The sequence below is a fragment of the Sinocyclocheilus grahami genome, unplaced genomic scaffold (genome assembly GCF_001515645.1).
Source record: "Sinocyclocheilus grahami isolate Dianchi unplaced genomic scaffold, SAMN03320097.WGS_v1.1 scaffold1102.1, whole genome shotgun sequence".
Taxonomy (NCBI): Eukaryota; Metazoa; Chordata; class Actinopteri; order Cypriniformes; family Cyprinidae; genus Sinocyclocheilus; species Sinocyclocheilus grahami.
This window is the reverse complement of record NW_015506281.1, coordinates 22937-37528: the sequence shown is the minus strand read 5'-3', so window position 1 is coordinate 37528 and position 14592 is coordinate 22937. Positions and strand designations below refer to the sequence as shown.

The 14592-nt window shown below is 43.2% G+C and overlaps 1 protein-coding gene across 1 annotated transcript in view; it reads right to left on the bottom strand.

Moving 5' to 3' along the window:
* Positions 1-6818: 6818 nt before the first annotated feature.
* txndc11 (thioredoxin domain containing 11) overlaps positions 6819-14592 on the bottom strand; it is a 9051-nt gene continuing 1277 nt past the window's right edge. The window contains exons 2-12 of the mRNA XM_016252362.1: positions 13851-14067; positions 13676-13773; positions 13444-13573; positions 13150-13243; positions 12964-13076; positions 12687-12884; positions 11997-12426; positions 7972-8114; positions 7666-7778; positions 7503-7583; positions 6819-7425 (exon numbers count right to left, since the gene is read on the bottom strand). Of these exons, the coding sequence (XP_016107848.1) occupies positions 6819-7425; positions 7503-7583; positions 7666-7778; positions 7972-8114; positions 11997-12426; positions 12687-12884; positions 12964-13076; positions 13150-13243; positions 13444-13573; positions 13676-13773; positions 13851-14067 (2224 nt within the window). The remainder of the gene's footprint in view (positions 7426-7502; positions 7584-7665; positions 7779-7971; positions 8115-11996; positions 12427-12686; positions 12885-12963; positions 13077-13149; positions 13244-13443; positions 13574-13675; positions 13774-13850; positions 14068-14592) is intronic.

Genomic DNA, 14592 nt, shown 5'->3' with positions numbered 1-14592 from the left:
GTTTTCTTTTCATCTTGCCTCTGTATAATGCATAGCTATTAAAGTAGTGTTCATAACCGCAGCGCTGCTTTGTTTACAGCGGCAAACAATAAAACGCTTTATCGCTGCTGTTCCATAAGCGCCACCTGCTGGCAGAGAGTGAATCTGCATTCTCATCCAGCCTGTCTGCTGTTTTGGTTCGTGCAGATATTTTATGCAGTAGCCTATAGTTTCACAAAACTAAAGTCAGACCATTCTGTAATTGCTTCAAATGTTCAAATTATACAATCCAGTTCAGATTAAAAGCTGCTCATGCTGCATCTTTGTTTGGATTGTGTTTAAAATACTGTGTTTGCCTCTAATTTTAAATGAAAAGAGCACAGACAAAACCTTAGTTTGTTTATATGAGATTTATTTTATTTGTGTTATTCATTTGTTCAAGAGTACAAATATAATATGTGAGCCTGCAGCACAAAAGCAGTGTTAAGTCGCTGGGGGATATTTGTAGCAATAGCCAACAATACATTGTATGGGTCACAATTATACATTTCTCTTTCATGCCAAAAATCATTAGGATATTAAGTAAAGATCATGTTCCATGAAGATATTTTGTAAATTTCCTACCATAAATATATCAAAACTTAATGTTTGATTAGTAATATGCATCGCTAAAGACTTTATTTGAACAACTCTAAAGATGATTTTCTCAATATTTAGATTTTGTTGCACCCTCAGATTCCAGATTTTCAAATAGTTGTATCTCGACCAAATATTGTCCGATCCTAACAAACCATACACACACAAGCTTATGTATTCAGCTTTCAGATGATGCATAAATCTCAATTTCAGAAAAATTGACCCTTATGACTGGTTTTGTGATCCGGGGTCACATTTGATTGATTGGGGAAAATTTCAATTTAGTTTTGTTAGTCGACATACTTAAATTTTTTCAAAGAAATGTGCAGCATTTTGTCTGAGAAATAATAAAGGACAATCGTATCCTGAAATCAGTATTTCAAAACTGATTGAGCCTCAGTAACTAGCTGAAAGAACTGTTGCTAAAAACAGAACAAAGACTGGAGACGGGAGTTGGACTCCACTTTAAAGACTTGAGACTTGACTCGCACTTGGACCTCAGAGACTGAACATGTCTGCTCTCTCTTAATGAAGGTCTGGCGGAGCTGGGGACGATGTGCGACCCGTACCGAAGCTGCTCCATCAGCGAGGAGAACGGCCTGAGTGCATCCTTCACCATCGCTCACGAGCTCGGACACGTGTAAGTCGCCCCAAAGACCCTCAAAACGCAATAAAGCCCCGGCGCTTTAAAGGATAAGTCCACTTCCAGAATCGAAATTTCCTGATAATTTACTCACCCCCATGCCATCCAAGATGTTCATGTCTGTCTTTCTTCAGTCGCAAAGAAATTAAAGGACTTTGCACACTGCCTCCGAAACTTTCGTCCTTCATAAAAAAATTCGGACCAGGTTCGATTTTCTGCGTGTTCGAATCCGTAGCATGCATTTTGATAGGAAAGGATGACATATACGGGAAAAAAAACAGTAAAACGCATACGAAAATGTCGAACTCGGAGTGCAAGGACCTTAAGTTTTTTGAGGAAAACATTGCAGGATTTTTCTCCACATAGTGGACTTCAATGGGGATCAACGGGTTGAAGGTTAAAAATGCAGTTTCGATGCAGCTTCAAAGGACTCTACACAATCCCAGCCAAAGAATAATGATCTTATCTAGCCAAACGATCTGTATATATCTGTATAATATTTATCCGCTTTTCAACCACAAATGCTCAGCTTGCTCTAACTCTGTCTTCACACATTGCGTAATCCTGTTGGAAAGGTCACGTGCGATTAGTTCTCTGTCTTAAAAAACTCTCCTCCAACTTTAAAATCATCAGACATCGTTGTTTTACCTTTTTTGTAAAGGGCATGTGACTTTCTTTGCATCTCAGAGCTAGAGCAAGCTAAGCATTTGTGGTTAAAACATGTATAAATATGATTTTTTTTCAGAAAATGATCCTTTGGCTAGGTAAGATCTTTATTCTTTGGTTGGGATCGTGTAGAGTTCTTTTGAAGCTGCATTGAAACTACATTTCGACCACTGAAGTCCATTATATGTAGAAAAGTCCTGGAATGACATGGGGGTGAGTAAATCGTCAGGAAGTGTGTATTCTGGAAGTGGACTTATCCTTTAATAACAGAGAGCCGTGTTAGTGAGGTTACGTGTAGGAGCTGCGCTTCGAGTCGTGTAAATGAGTGCAGTGTGAAAGAATGACAGATATTCGGCCGCCTCTCATCCGGAGGGAATTTCTGCGCCGCAGTGGGACGACGAGGACAAACCGCCGCTCAGATTCAGATTTCCGAAAGCAAAGCCTAATCACAGCAAAATAAAGTTACATTTACAGTCTGTCCTCCAGATAATGTTCTTTCTCAGTGTCTTTGTCTCGTTTTCCAGGACAAACATCAAGTGTCATAAATCAAGATGTGTTAAATGCAAAATAACATCAGATAGAATTCAAATAGAATTAAGTGAGTTTATGCTTTTTTTGTTGTTGTTGTTGGTATATACACTACCAGTCAAAAGCTTTTAAACAGTAAGATTTGTAATGTTTTTTAAAGAAGTCTCTTCTGTTCACCAAGCCTGCATTTATTTGATCAGAAATACAGCAAAAACAGTAATATTGTGAAATATTTTTACTATTTAAAATAACTGCTTTGTATTTGAATACATTTTAAATGTATTTCTGTGATGAATTTTCAGCATCATTACTCCGGTCTTCAGTGTCACATGATCTTCAGAAATCATTCTAATATGCTGATCTGCTGCTCGAGAAACCTGAAATCTTTTTAAATTATTATTATTATTATTAATGTTTTTTGAGCAGCAAATCAGAATATCAGAATGATTTCTGAAGGATCGTGTGACTGGAGTAATGATGCTAAAAAAAATTGCTTTGAAATCAAAATAAATTACATTTAAAAATATATTCAAATAGAAAACAGTTATTTGAAATAGCCTATTAAAATATTTCAAAATGTTACTGTTTTGCTGTACTTTGCATCAAATAAATGCAGGCTTGGTGAACAGAAGAGACTTCTTTAAAAAACATGAACAATCTTACTGATCGAAAACTTTTGACTGGTAGTGTATAAGCAACTTGCATGTTTCCAAACGTTTCTGTTTTTCTGAAAACAACTGTTTTCATATAGCGATAGCTGGACGCTTTTGTCCATATTAGGGATTTCCTCGTACGGCTTTCTGTGTGAGAGCGCTCTCCGGCTTCGAGTGTGAATGAAACATACACTGCTTTAGCACTGTGTTTAGCGCTCCGCGATGTTCATCTCGCCTTATTCTGGGTCCTAATAAAATACCAGATCATGCACAGACTATCCTGTCTCTTTGAATTTAAATCTATATTTATTCACACCGGCTCTTGAAAACCTCTATGCGAACACACTTGTCCGAAAAAGTGCGGGGGATGAATTTAAGTGATATAAAATTAGGGGGGACACGTCCCCCGCGTAATCTACGCCCCTGACCCCTGTAATGTGTTTGTCTCATGCTCCGGCCGCACAGGGCAGCACAGTATGGTGAGGGGCGTAACATATTGTGTGTAGCATTGTCTTATGCACCTGCTAACTTTAACTATTTTTAGTCTAGTAGTAAACTTAAATCCTTGTAGGACCTGCAGGTCCTAGCCATAGAAACCATAATAATGATTTATATGGCTAAGTAATGAGCGTATGCATCTTTACACATTTACAGTTACTTACTATATTATTATTTACTATTACTCCACTAGGTGTGAAAATCTCGCCTTATTCTGGGTCCGAATAAAACATCAGATCATGCACAGACTATCCTGTCTCTTTGAATTTAAATCTATATTTATTCACACCGGCTCTTGAAAACCTCTATGCGAACACACTTGTCCGAAAAAGTGCGGGGGATGAATTTAAGTGATATAAAATTAGGGGGGACACGTCCCCCGCGTAATCTACGCCCCTGACCCCTGTAATGTGTTTGTCTCATGCTCCGGCCGGACAGGGCAGCACAGTATGGTGAGGGGCGTAACATATTGTGTGTAGCATTGTCTTATGCACCTGCTAACTTTAACTATTTTTAGTCTAGTAGTAAACTTAAATCCTTGTAGGACCTGCAGGTCCTAGCCATAGAAACCATAATAATGATTTATATGGCTAAGTAATGAGCGTATGCATCTTTACACATTTACAGTTACTTACTATATTATTATTTACTATTACTCCACTAGGTGTGAAATATTGTACGTTTTAATCCCCTGGAATACACTACAAACATGATGATCTAGATTAGAACATGATGCATTGCTGGGTCTCTGTCATAATTAAATAATTAAACAATTTTGGAGAAAGTGGCTGTACGTGTGTGTGTGTGTGTGTATTTTGTTTACAGTCTTCCTTTAACAGACATTAATATTAAGACAATACTGCAAAAACAGTTTACTGTCAAGCTGTTATATTCCTGTTATATATATTGTCCAACATTCCTAATTTTTCTGTCATTAATTTAATTTCATATGTTGGTATTAATTCAGTGTTAATAATGCTAACACTTGAAGTTGGGGAAGTTGCCAAGCTTTACTTCTTACATGAAAAGAGAAAAGAGTTTTAGTGGCTATTCTGTTTTGCAAGCGAGCCAAAATGAACCAAAGGAACACGGATCAAACCACGCACTTTAATAACGCAGGCATTTGATATGATATCGAAGCAAAAAAACTGACCTTTCAGTGACATTTGGGAAAGTTTTTGAGTCTCTGAAATGGCGTCTTTTCACCCATGAAGTTGTAACTTTTGCTTTCGGTCTTGAAGGAGATCGTACCTGTTCCTACCTGCAGGGCGCGCGCCACTTGTGATGCCTCAACCACTACTGATCTGAAATCCAATAATTCCTAGATATTGTCATAATTTTCACATGAAGTCAGCAGTGCATCAGGAAAGCTTGGAATATAGGAAAAACTTACATTCAGGGGATGAAAATATTGCCATCACATTGATTTTGTCAGGAGAAAAACTGATCTGAACACAGATGTGGAAGTTGTGGCATTTACTTAACTCTGACCCCCATATAAATTATATTAATAATTAAAAACCTTATGAACTTGCGTGATTTCTTTAGATAAAATACTTGTATGTATATAATAATATAATCATGTATGGGTAACAAGAGAAATTATAGCTACAATTAGCTTCAAGCTACACATGATAATCAAAACTTTGACTTAAAAGCCACTATCAATCATCATTGAGTGTTTGGTCAAATGATGAGGCAGAAATATATTGTTAGTAACATTTTAGAAGAATTTTATGGAGAAGATACACAATTACAACTTATTATTATAGGGCGTGAAGGAAAAGTAATGTAACTAGTAGTGTAACTAATTACTGTTGCTGGGAAAGTAATATTACTTTTGAAACGAGTAACTAGTAATAAATTACAATTTTGGAGTGTCTTATGCACCTGCTAACTTTAACTATTTTTAGTCTAGTAGTAAACTTAAATCCTTGTAGGACCTGCAGGTCCTAGCCATAGAAACCATAATAATGATTTATATGGCTAAGTAATGAGCGTATGCATCTTTACACATTTACAGTTACTTACTATATTATTATTTACTATTACTCCACTAGGTGTGAAATATTGTACGTTTTAATCCCCTGGAATACACTACAAACATGATGATCTAGATTAGAACATGATGCATTGCTGGGTCTCTGTCATAATTAAATAATTAAACAATTTTGGAGAAAGTGGCTGTACGTGTGTGTGTGTGTGTGTATTTTGTTTACAGTCTTCCTTTAACAGACATTAATATTAAGACAATACTGCAAAAACAGTTTACTGTCAAGCTGTTATATTCCTGTTATATATATTGTCCAACATTCCTAATTTTTCTGTCATTAATTTAATTTCATATGTTGGTATTAATTCAGTGTTAATAATGCTAACACTTGAAGTTGGGGAAGTTGCCAAGCTTTACTTCTTACATGAAAAGAGAAAAGAGTTTTAGTGGCTATTCTGTTTTGCAAGCGAGCCAAAATGAACCAAAGGAACACGGATCAAACCACGCACTTTAATAACGCAGGCATTTGATATGATATCGAAGCAAAAAAACTGACCTTTCAGTGACATTTGGGAAAGTTTTTGAGTCTCTGAAATGGCGTCTTTTCACCCATGAAGTTGTAACTTTTGCTTTCGGTCTTGAAGGAGATCGTACCTGTTCCTACCTGCAGGGCGCGCGCCACTTGTGATGCCTCAACCACTACTGATCTGAAATCCAATAATTCCTAGATATTGTCATAATTTTCACATGAAGTCAGCAGTGCATCAGGAAAGCTTGGAATATAGGAAAAACTTACATTCAGGGGATGAAAATATTGCCATCACATTGATTTTGTCAGGAGAAAAACTGATCTGAACACAGATGTGGAAGTTGTGGCATTTACTTAACTCTGACCCCCATATAAATTATATTAATAATTAAAAACCTTATGAACTTGCGTGATTTCTTTAGATAAAATACTTGTATGTATATAATAATATAATAATATAATCATGAATGGGTAACAAGAGAAATTATAGCTACAATTAGCTTCAAGCTACACATGATAATCAAAACTTTGACTTAAAAGCCACTATCAATCATCATTGAGTGTTTGGTCAAATGATGAGGCAGAAATATATTGTTAGTAACATTTTAGAAGAATTTTATGGAGAAGATACACAATTACAACTTATTATTATAGGGCGTGAAGGAAAAGTAATGTAACTAGTAGTGTAACTAATTACTCTTCTTCCTGTCCGTCTGCTTCTTCCTGTCCGTCTGCTTCTTCCTGTCCGTCTGCTTCTTCCTGTCCGTCTGCTTCTTCCTGTCCGTCTGCTTCTTCCTGTCTCTCTTCTTCCTGTCTCTCCTCTTCCTGTCCGTCTGTGTCTCGACTGTCTCCTTCCCATCCGTCTCTCTCTCTCAGGACAGTGAGCAGCACTTTGAGCAGTGAGTTCTCCTCCAGCAGTTCTTCAGACGCGTCTGCGAGCTCCTGCAGTCTGTGAACAGTGTCGCTCAGCTGGCGTGTTTTCTCTCTGTACAGCGTCTCCAGCCGCCCGCTCTGCTCCTGCAGCTCGGCATTCTGGGTCTCCAGCGTGTGCGTGTGCAGCGTGAGCCGCCGGTTCTCCCTCCACAGGACCGAAAGCTGCTGAGAGAGACGCTCTCTGGCCCGATGCAGAGAAAACACCTGCCGCTGCAATGACTGAAGCTCCGCCTCCAGCAGGGACTGAGGCTCCGCCCCTCTACCGGACTCCTCCCAGGGGGCGTGGTCAGAGTGCTGCAGAACGAACCGCAGCAGGTTGGGAACCGTCATGGGTGTGTTTTCTGGAAACTTCACACTCATCTGCTTCCTGTTGGAGACAGTGATGATTCAGAATAGACAAGACACAGGTTTGACCAGCATGAGAGTGAATGATGCGTTTGTGACCTGTGTCTGGGGAAGAACAGCACAGACGGCAGATGATCCACCATAAACTCCCAGGGCAGATCATTACGGCCAACATTCACTCTGAAACAGCAAGAACACACACACTGACTCACAGTCACTCCTGAATGCACTGTCAGGTGAAGCGTAATGTGCAGTTCCACACCTGGCCACCGTGAGGGCGCTGTTTCCCTGGAACAGACGAGCCAGCTGCAGAAACACGTGATTGAGAACCGAGCAGAAGCCACACCAGACCGAATAATACAGCAGCAACACGTCCTGATGAGAGACGGAGAACATCACTGCTATCGTCTGCTGGTCTGGACGCTAATATAGTTATTGATCTTGCTGTGAACGGGCATTTATTCTAAATAATATATTGACTTTGCTGTATTAGGCTGATTGTGTGCTTATATCACTCATACTCTCTTTACATTAGATAATAGCTTTAATAAAGAGCAGCTGCTCTCACCCTCTGTGAGTCCATGACGGTGTGCAGGAAGCTGTCTGAGGTCACTTCCTGTATGAGGGACTGTGTTTGCTGCTGTTGTTTGTGTCCCACCAGATGTCTGTGTAAAGGACTGTAGGTCGCGCTGAAGTTCTGGATGAAATCCTCTGCTCCACACAGAGAGAGAACAATTAATACTGCTGCAGAAACGTGTGCAAGTGTGAACAAGTGAGAGCGAGTGTGTGAATGAGAGCTAGTGAGTGAGCGTGAATGTGAGAGCTTGTGTGAGTGAGTGTAAGAGTGTTAGTGTGAGCAAGTATGTGAGTGAGTGTAAGCATGTGAGCAAGTATGTGAATGTAAGCATGCGAGCAAGTATGTGAATGTAAGCATGCAAGCGTGAGTGTGAGCGAGTATGTGAATGTAAGCGTGTGAGCGTGAGTGAGTCTGAGCGAGTATGTGAATGTAAGCATGCGAGCGTGAGTGTGAGCGAGTATGTGAGTGAGTGTAAGCTTGGGAGCGTGAGTGAGTTAGAGCAAGTATGTGAGTGAGTGTAAGCATGTGAGCAAGTATGTGAATGTAAGCATGCGAGCATGAGTGTGAGCGAGTATGTGAGTGAGTGTAAGCTTGGGAGTGTGAGTGAGTGTGAGCAAGTATGTGAGTGAGTGTAAGAGTGTTAGCGTGATTGAGAGCAAGTATGTGAGTGAGTGTAAGCATGTGAGCAAGTATGTGAATGTAAGCATGTGAGCGTGAGTGTGAGCGAGTATGTGAGTGAGTGTAAGAGTGTTAGCGTGAGTGAGAGCAAGTATGTGAGTGAGTGTAAGCGTGAGTGTGAGCAAGTATGTGAGTGAGTGTGAGCGTGAGTGAGTGTGAGCGAGTATGTGAGTGAGTGTGAGCGTGTGTGTGAGCATGTGAGTGAGTGTGAGCGAGTATGTGGGTGAGTGTGAGCGTGTGAGTGAGTATGTGGGTGAGTGTGAGCGTGTGTGAGTATGTGAGTGAGTGCGAGCGTGTGTGTGAGTATGTGAGTGAGCGTGTGAGTGAGTGTGAGCGTGTGAGTGAGTATGTGAGTGAGTGTGAGCGTATGCGTGTGAGCGCATGCGTGTGAGCGCGAGTGAGTGTAAGCATGTGAGTGCGAGTGAGTGAGCGTGAGTGAGTGTGAGAGAGTATGTGAGTGAATATAAGTGTGAGTGAGTGTAAACGTGTGAGAGTGTGAGCGTGTGAGCGTGTGCGTGTGAGTGAGTGTATGCGTGAGTGAGTGTAAACAAATATGTGAGTGAGTGTAAGCTTGTGAGCGTGAGTGAGTGTAAGCTTGTGAGCGTGAGTGAGTGTGAGCGAGTATGTGTGTAAGCGTGTGAGTGTGAGCGTGAGTGAGTGTGAGCGTGAGTAAGCGTAAGCGAGTGTGAGCGTGAGTGAGCGTAAGCGTGTGAGTGAGCGTAAGCGTGTGAGTGAGCGTAAGCGTGTGAGTGAGCGTAAGCGTGTGAGTGAGCGTAAGCGTGTGAGTGAGCGTAAGCGTGTGAGTGAGCGTAAGCGTGTGAGTGAGCGTAAGCGTGTGAGTGAGCGTAAGCGTGTTAGTGAGCGTGAGTGAGTGTAAGCGTGTGAGCAAGCGAGTGTAAGCGTGAGCGAGTGTAAGCGTGTGAGCGAGTGTAAGCATGTGAGAGTAAGCGTGTGAGTGAGTGTAAGAGTGAGTGTAAGCTTGTGAGCGTGAGTGAGTGTGAGCGAGTATGTGTGTAAGCGTGTGAGTGTGAGCGTGAGTGAGTGTGAGCGTGAGTAAGCGTAAGCGAGTGTGAGCGTGAGTGAGCGTAAGCGTGTGAGTGAGCGCAAGCGTGTGAGTGAGCGTAAGCGTGTGAGTGAGCGTAAGCGTGTTAGTGAGCGTGAGTGAGTGTAAGCGTGTGAGCGTGAGTGAGTGTGAGCGAGTATGTGTGTAAGCGTGTGAGTGTGAGCGTGAGTGAGTGTGAGCGTGAGTAAGCGTAAGCGAGTGTGAGCGTGAGTGAGCGTAAGCGTGTGAGCGTGAGTGAGTGTGAGCGTGAGTAAGCGTAAGCGAGTGTGAGCGTGAGTGAGCGTAAGCGTGTGAGTGAGCGTAAGCGTGAGTGAGCGTAAGCGTGTGAGTGAGCGTAAGCGTGTTAGTGAGCGTAAGCGTGTGAGCGTGAGTGAGTGTAAGCGTGTGAGCAAGCGAGTGTAAGCGTGAGCGAGTGTAAGCGTGTGAGCGAGTGTAAGCATGTGAGAGTAAGCGTGTGAGTGAGTGTAAGCGTGAGTGTAAGCTTGTGAGCGTGAGTGTAAACAAGTATGTGAGTGAGTGTATGCGTGTGAGCGAGTGTGAGCGTGAGTGAGCGTGTGTAGGTTTGTGTTAGCGTTTGTTTTGCTGAGTGTGTGTGAGAAAGTCTGAGCATGAGTGTGTGAGCGAGTGCGAGCGTGTGAGTAATTTTGAGCATGTATGAGTGAGTTTGAGTATGTGAGGGAGTGTGAGCATGTGTGAGTGAGTGTGAGCACGTGAGTGTGAGCATGTGTGAGTGCGTGTCAGTGAGTATGAGCATGCGAGTGAGTGTGTGAGTGTGAGCATGTGTAAGTGAGTGTGAGCACATGAGTGAGTGAGCAGGAGTGTGTGAGTGAGTGAGCATGTGAGTGTGAGTGCATGTCAGTGAGTATGAGTATGTGAGTGTGTGTGAGTGAGTGTGAGCGTGTAAATGAGTATGAGCATGTGTAACTGAGCGAGCACGAGTGTGAGCATGTTAGTGAGTGTGAGCAAGAGGATGTGTGAGTGTGAGCATGTGAGTGAGAGCACGTGAGTGAGAGCACAATAGTTAAAGCATGTGTAAATGAGTATGAGCGTGTGTGTGTGTGAGTGAGTGTGAGCATGTGAGCGAGTATGTGAGTGTAAGTGTGTGAGCGTGAGTGAGTGTAAGCGCGTGAGTGAGTATGAGCGTGTGTGTGAGTGAGTGAGTGCAAGCGTGTGAGTGTGAGTGAGTATGTGAGTGTAAGTGTGTGAGCGAGTGTAAGCGTGTGTGAGTGAGTATGAGCGTGTGTGTGTGTGTGAGTGAGTGAGTGCAAGCGTGTGAGTGTGAGTGAGTATGTGAGTGTAAGTGTGTGAGCGAGTGTAAGCGTGTGTGAGTGAGTATGAGCGTGTGTGTGTGTGTGAGTGAGTGAGTGCAAGCGTGTGAGTGTGAGTGAGTATGTGAGTGTAAGTGTGTGAGCGAGTGTAAGCGTGTGTGAGTGAGTATGAGCGTGTGTGTGTGTGTGAGTGAGTGAGTGCAAGCGTGTGAGTGTGAGTGAGTATGTGAGTGTAAGTGTGTGAGCGAGTGTAAGCGTGTGTGAGTGAGTATGAGCGTGTGTGTGTGTGTGAGTGAGTGAGTGCAAGCGTGTGAGTGTGAGTGAGTATGTGAGTGTAAGTGTGTGAGCGAGTGTAAGCGTGTGTGAGTGAGTATGAGCGTGTGTGTGTGTGTGAGTGAGTGAGTGCAAGCGTGTGAGTGTGAGTGAGTATGTGAGTGTAAGTGTGTGAGCGAGTGTAAGCGTGTGTGAGTGAGTATGAGCGTGTGTGTGTGTGTGAGTGAGTGAGTGCAAGCGTGTGAGTGAGTGTGAGCGAGTATGTGAGTGTAAGTGTGTGAGCGTGAGTCAGTGTAAGCGCGTGTGAGTGAGTGTGAGCGTGTTTCAATGTGTGCATAAGTGAGTGAGTGTTAGTAAGTGTGTTTGTATTACTGAGTATTTGTAAGTGTGTGTAGGTTTGTGTTAGTGTTTGTGCTGCTGAGCAGGTGTGTTTGTGTGAGTAAGTTTGAGTGCGTTTGTGTTACAGAGTGTGTATTTGTTAGTGTGTATTTGTTAGTGAGTGTGTGTGTACTGTACCCAGTGCGTTGGTGCGGTTGAGCATGTAGTGTGTCTCATCTCTGAGGTTGATGATGGTGGGTGTGTGTGTGTGTGTGTGTGTGTGTGTGTGTAGTGTGTGTGTGGTGCGTGTACTGTACCCAGCATACAGTACCCGGTACGGTTGAGCATTTAGTACGTCTCATCTCTGAGGTCGATGGTGTGTGTGTGTGTGTGTGTGTGTGGTGTGTGTACTGTACCCAGTGCATCGGTGTGGTTGAGCACGTAGTGTGTCTCGTCTCTGAGGTTGATGATGGTGATGAAGGGCAGGTCTCTGCTCTGGTCTGGAGATGCTCCGAGTCTCTGCGCCAGCGGCCAGTGCAGCTGAGTGTCCAGCAGGTAGAAGCGCAGCGTCTTGTTGGAGCGGCACTGCAGGCCCGTGATGGAGTCCAGCGGAGGCCTTGGGACGCTCCTGCAGCAGACGCTCCACCGGCCGAACGCACCGTAAGAGCTCTGTATGCTCCTGCAGGAGGAGAGACTGACCCGCTGCAGATACAGAGCCAGAGCCCAGCAGCGAGAGACACACAGCTCACACACGCTTGCATCTGACGAGAACGACAGAGACTGACAGCAGCGCGGGAACCAATCCTCCTCTGAGCCGCAGTGATACTGCAGCGCCACAGCGCTCACCTGACACACACACACAAGATCATGTGATCTACACAACACTGCTGAGTAACAACACTTCATTGTCACATGTCTGTCAGAACAAGGACATAAAAACTAAGCATGCATATTACACTCTAAATCGACATATTTATATACAGTACTTACATGACATACTTAAAAAAAAACTGATTCCTACTTAAAACATTGTATGATATTGTAATACTACGTCACATTAAAATATTTTTAAGACACTATAAAATAGTTTAAACTGCTGGTGGTACCCGTGTCAGCAGCTGATTGGCTGTGAGGGGATTGTGCGGGAGGAAGGTCAGGAGGGCGGGGCCTTTCTGTAGCTCCGCCTCCAGTGAGTAACTCTTCACTCCCGTTGGCTGAATCCAGTGAATGACGCTCTCTCTGTTCTCAAACACCCAATCACAGACGGCTTGTACAGTGAAGTTCCTCTGCGTCCGCGGGAAAACCTGCGCTCAGAAACACAGAACCACAGTAATATTTCACTGTATGAGCATAGAATGAGAGTGTGTGTTATTATGATCTCACCAGAGAGCTGTTCAAACGCCGGTGTAGATACACACTTTCATCCTCCCTGAGTGACACGCCCTCTGCCACCGCCTGATTGGTCACCACGGCGAAGCGCACCTCCCCCTGCTGATCTGCACCAATCAGAAGGCAGCGTGTGAGAGCTGAGAGGGTCAGTGTTAGTGAAGTGTGAGGGAGGGTCAGTACCTCGTCTGAGCGCGTGCAGAGCGGACAACAGGAAGGTGATGTAACCCGCCGGCTGAGGAGACGAGCTGAACCGGAAATAACCCACCACAGCCTGCTGGAGCGCACACACACACACACACACACACACACGCACACACATGCACACAATAATAACACTGCAGGAATTTCATGGTGATATCAATGTGACAGAAGGACATAAGTAAATACAATAATATCAAAAATATTAAAATACTATTATTTATTTTTTAACAAGTATTGACATTATTTGCTGTTATTATTACTGTGTGTGTGTACCTGGTGCTGTGTGAGGAAGGTGTGCAGGGCTCTAACGGAGGGCAGGTACGTGAGCGGAGCACAAACTCTCTGAATGAAGCTCTCCAGATACTCAGACCGGACCGGACCCCTGTACTCGATCGGACCGACCCTGCACACACACACACACACACACACACACACACACACACACAGGGTTATTATTATGAGTGATCATGAACACATGGTTCGCTCTCTGTAAGCGTGTGTGTACCTCCTGTAGAACAGATGAATGACGGGATACTGGAAGAAAATCTTCTGCTTCCTGCATCTGCCCTGATGCCACCAGCAGTTCACCGCCACAAACTGCACCTGCACACAGGAAGCGCATCATCACAGACAGGAAGCAGCAGGCTGGTTGTTACTGGATGTGGTCTGAAGGGCGTCACCTGCTGAGCGAGCCGCAGCGCCACCTGCTGGACGTGCTGTCGTGCAGTGATGCAGTGAGCGCACCAGGGGGCGTAGTAGAACACCAGCGACACATCCGCTTCCTCCAGCAGACGATCCACTTCCTCTAGCTGACCCAGGAACAGATCCGCCAGCGGGGCCTCGGCCGGGAAGAAGCGCAGCGGAGCCCGAGGGGACGCCACCACGCTCTTCACACGACTGACAGCAGTGTGTTATTATTCAGGATGTATATTAACAACACCACATCAAAAAATGTGTCAAATGTAAATAAAAACAGAATGCAGTGATTCACAATAGAAGATAAAATACTAATAAAAAAAAGAGAGAGAGATTTTAAATTTGATGGCCGCAATGCTATTGTAAAATATTTTTAAAAGTGTGATTTATTCATGTGATCTAATATGTTGATTTGGTGCTCAAATATTATCTCTATATGTATTGCACAATATAATATTGCAGATGAGTGTTAGATATTATTCTGTGTTACATTTTACTGTATTTACTGCAGGTGAGCAGTATATGATATTATAGATATATTTCACAGCAGTATAAGCTATTATAGATATATTTCACAGCAGTATAAGCTATTATAGATATATTTCACAGCAGTATATGATATTATAGTGATATTTCACAGCAGTATAAGCTATTATAGTGATATTTCACAGCAGTATATGATATTATAGTGATATTTCTCAGCAGTATAAGCTATTATAGATATAT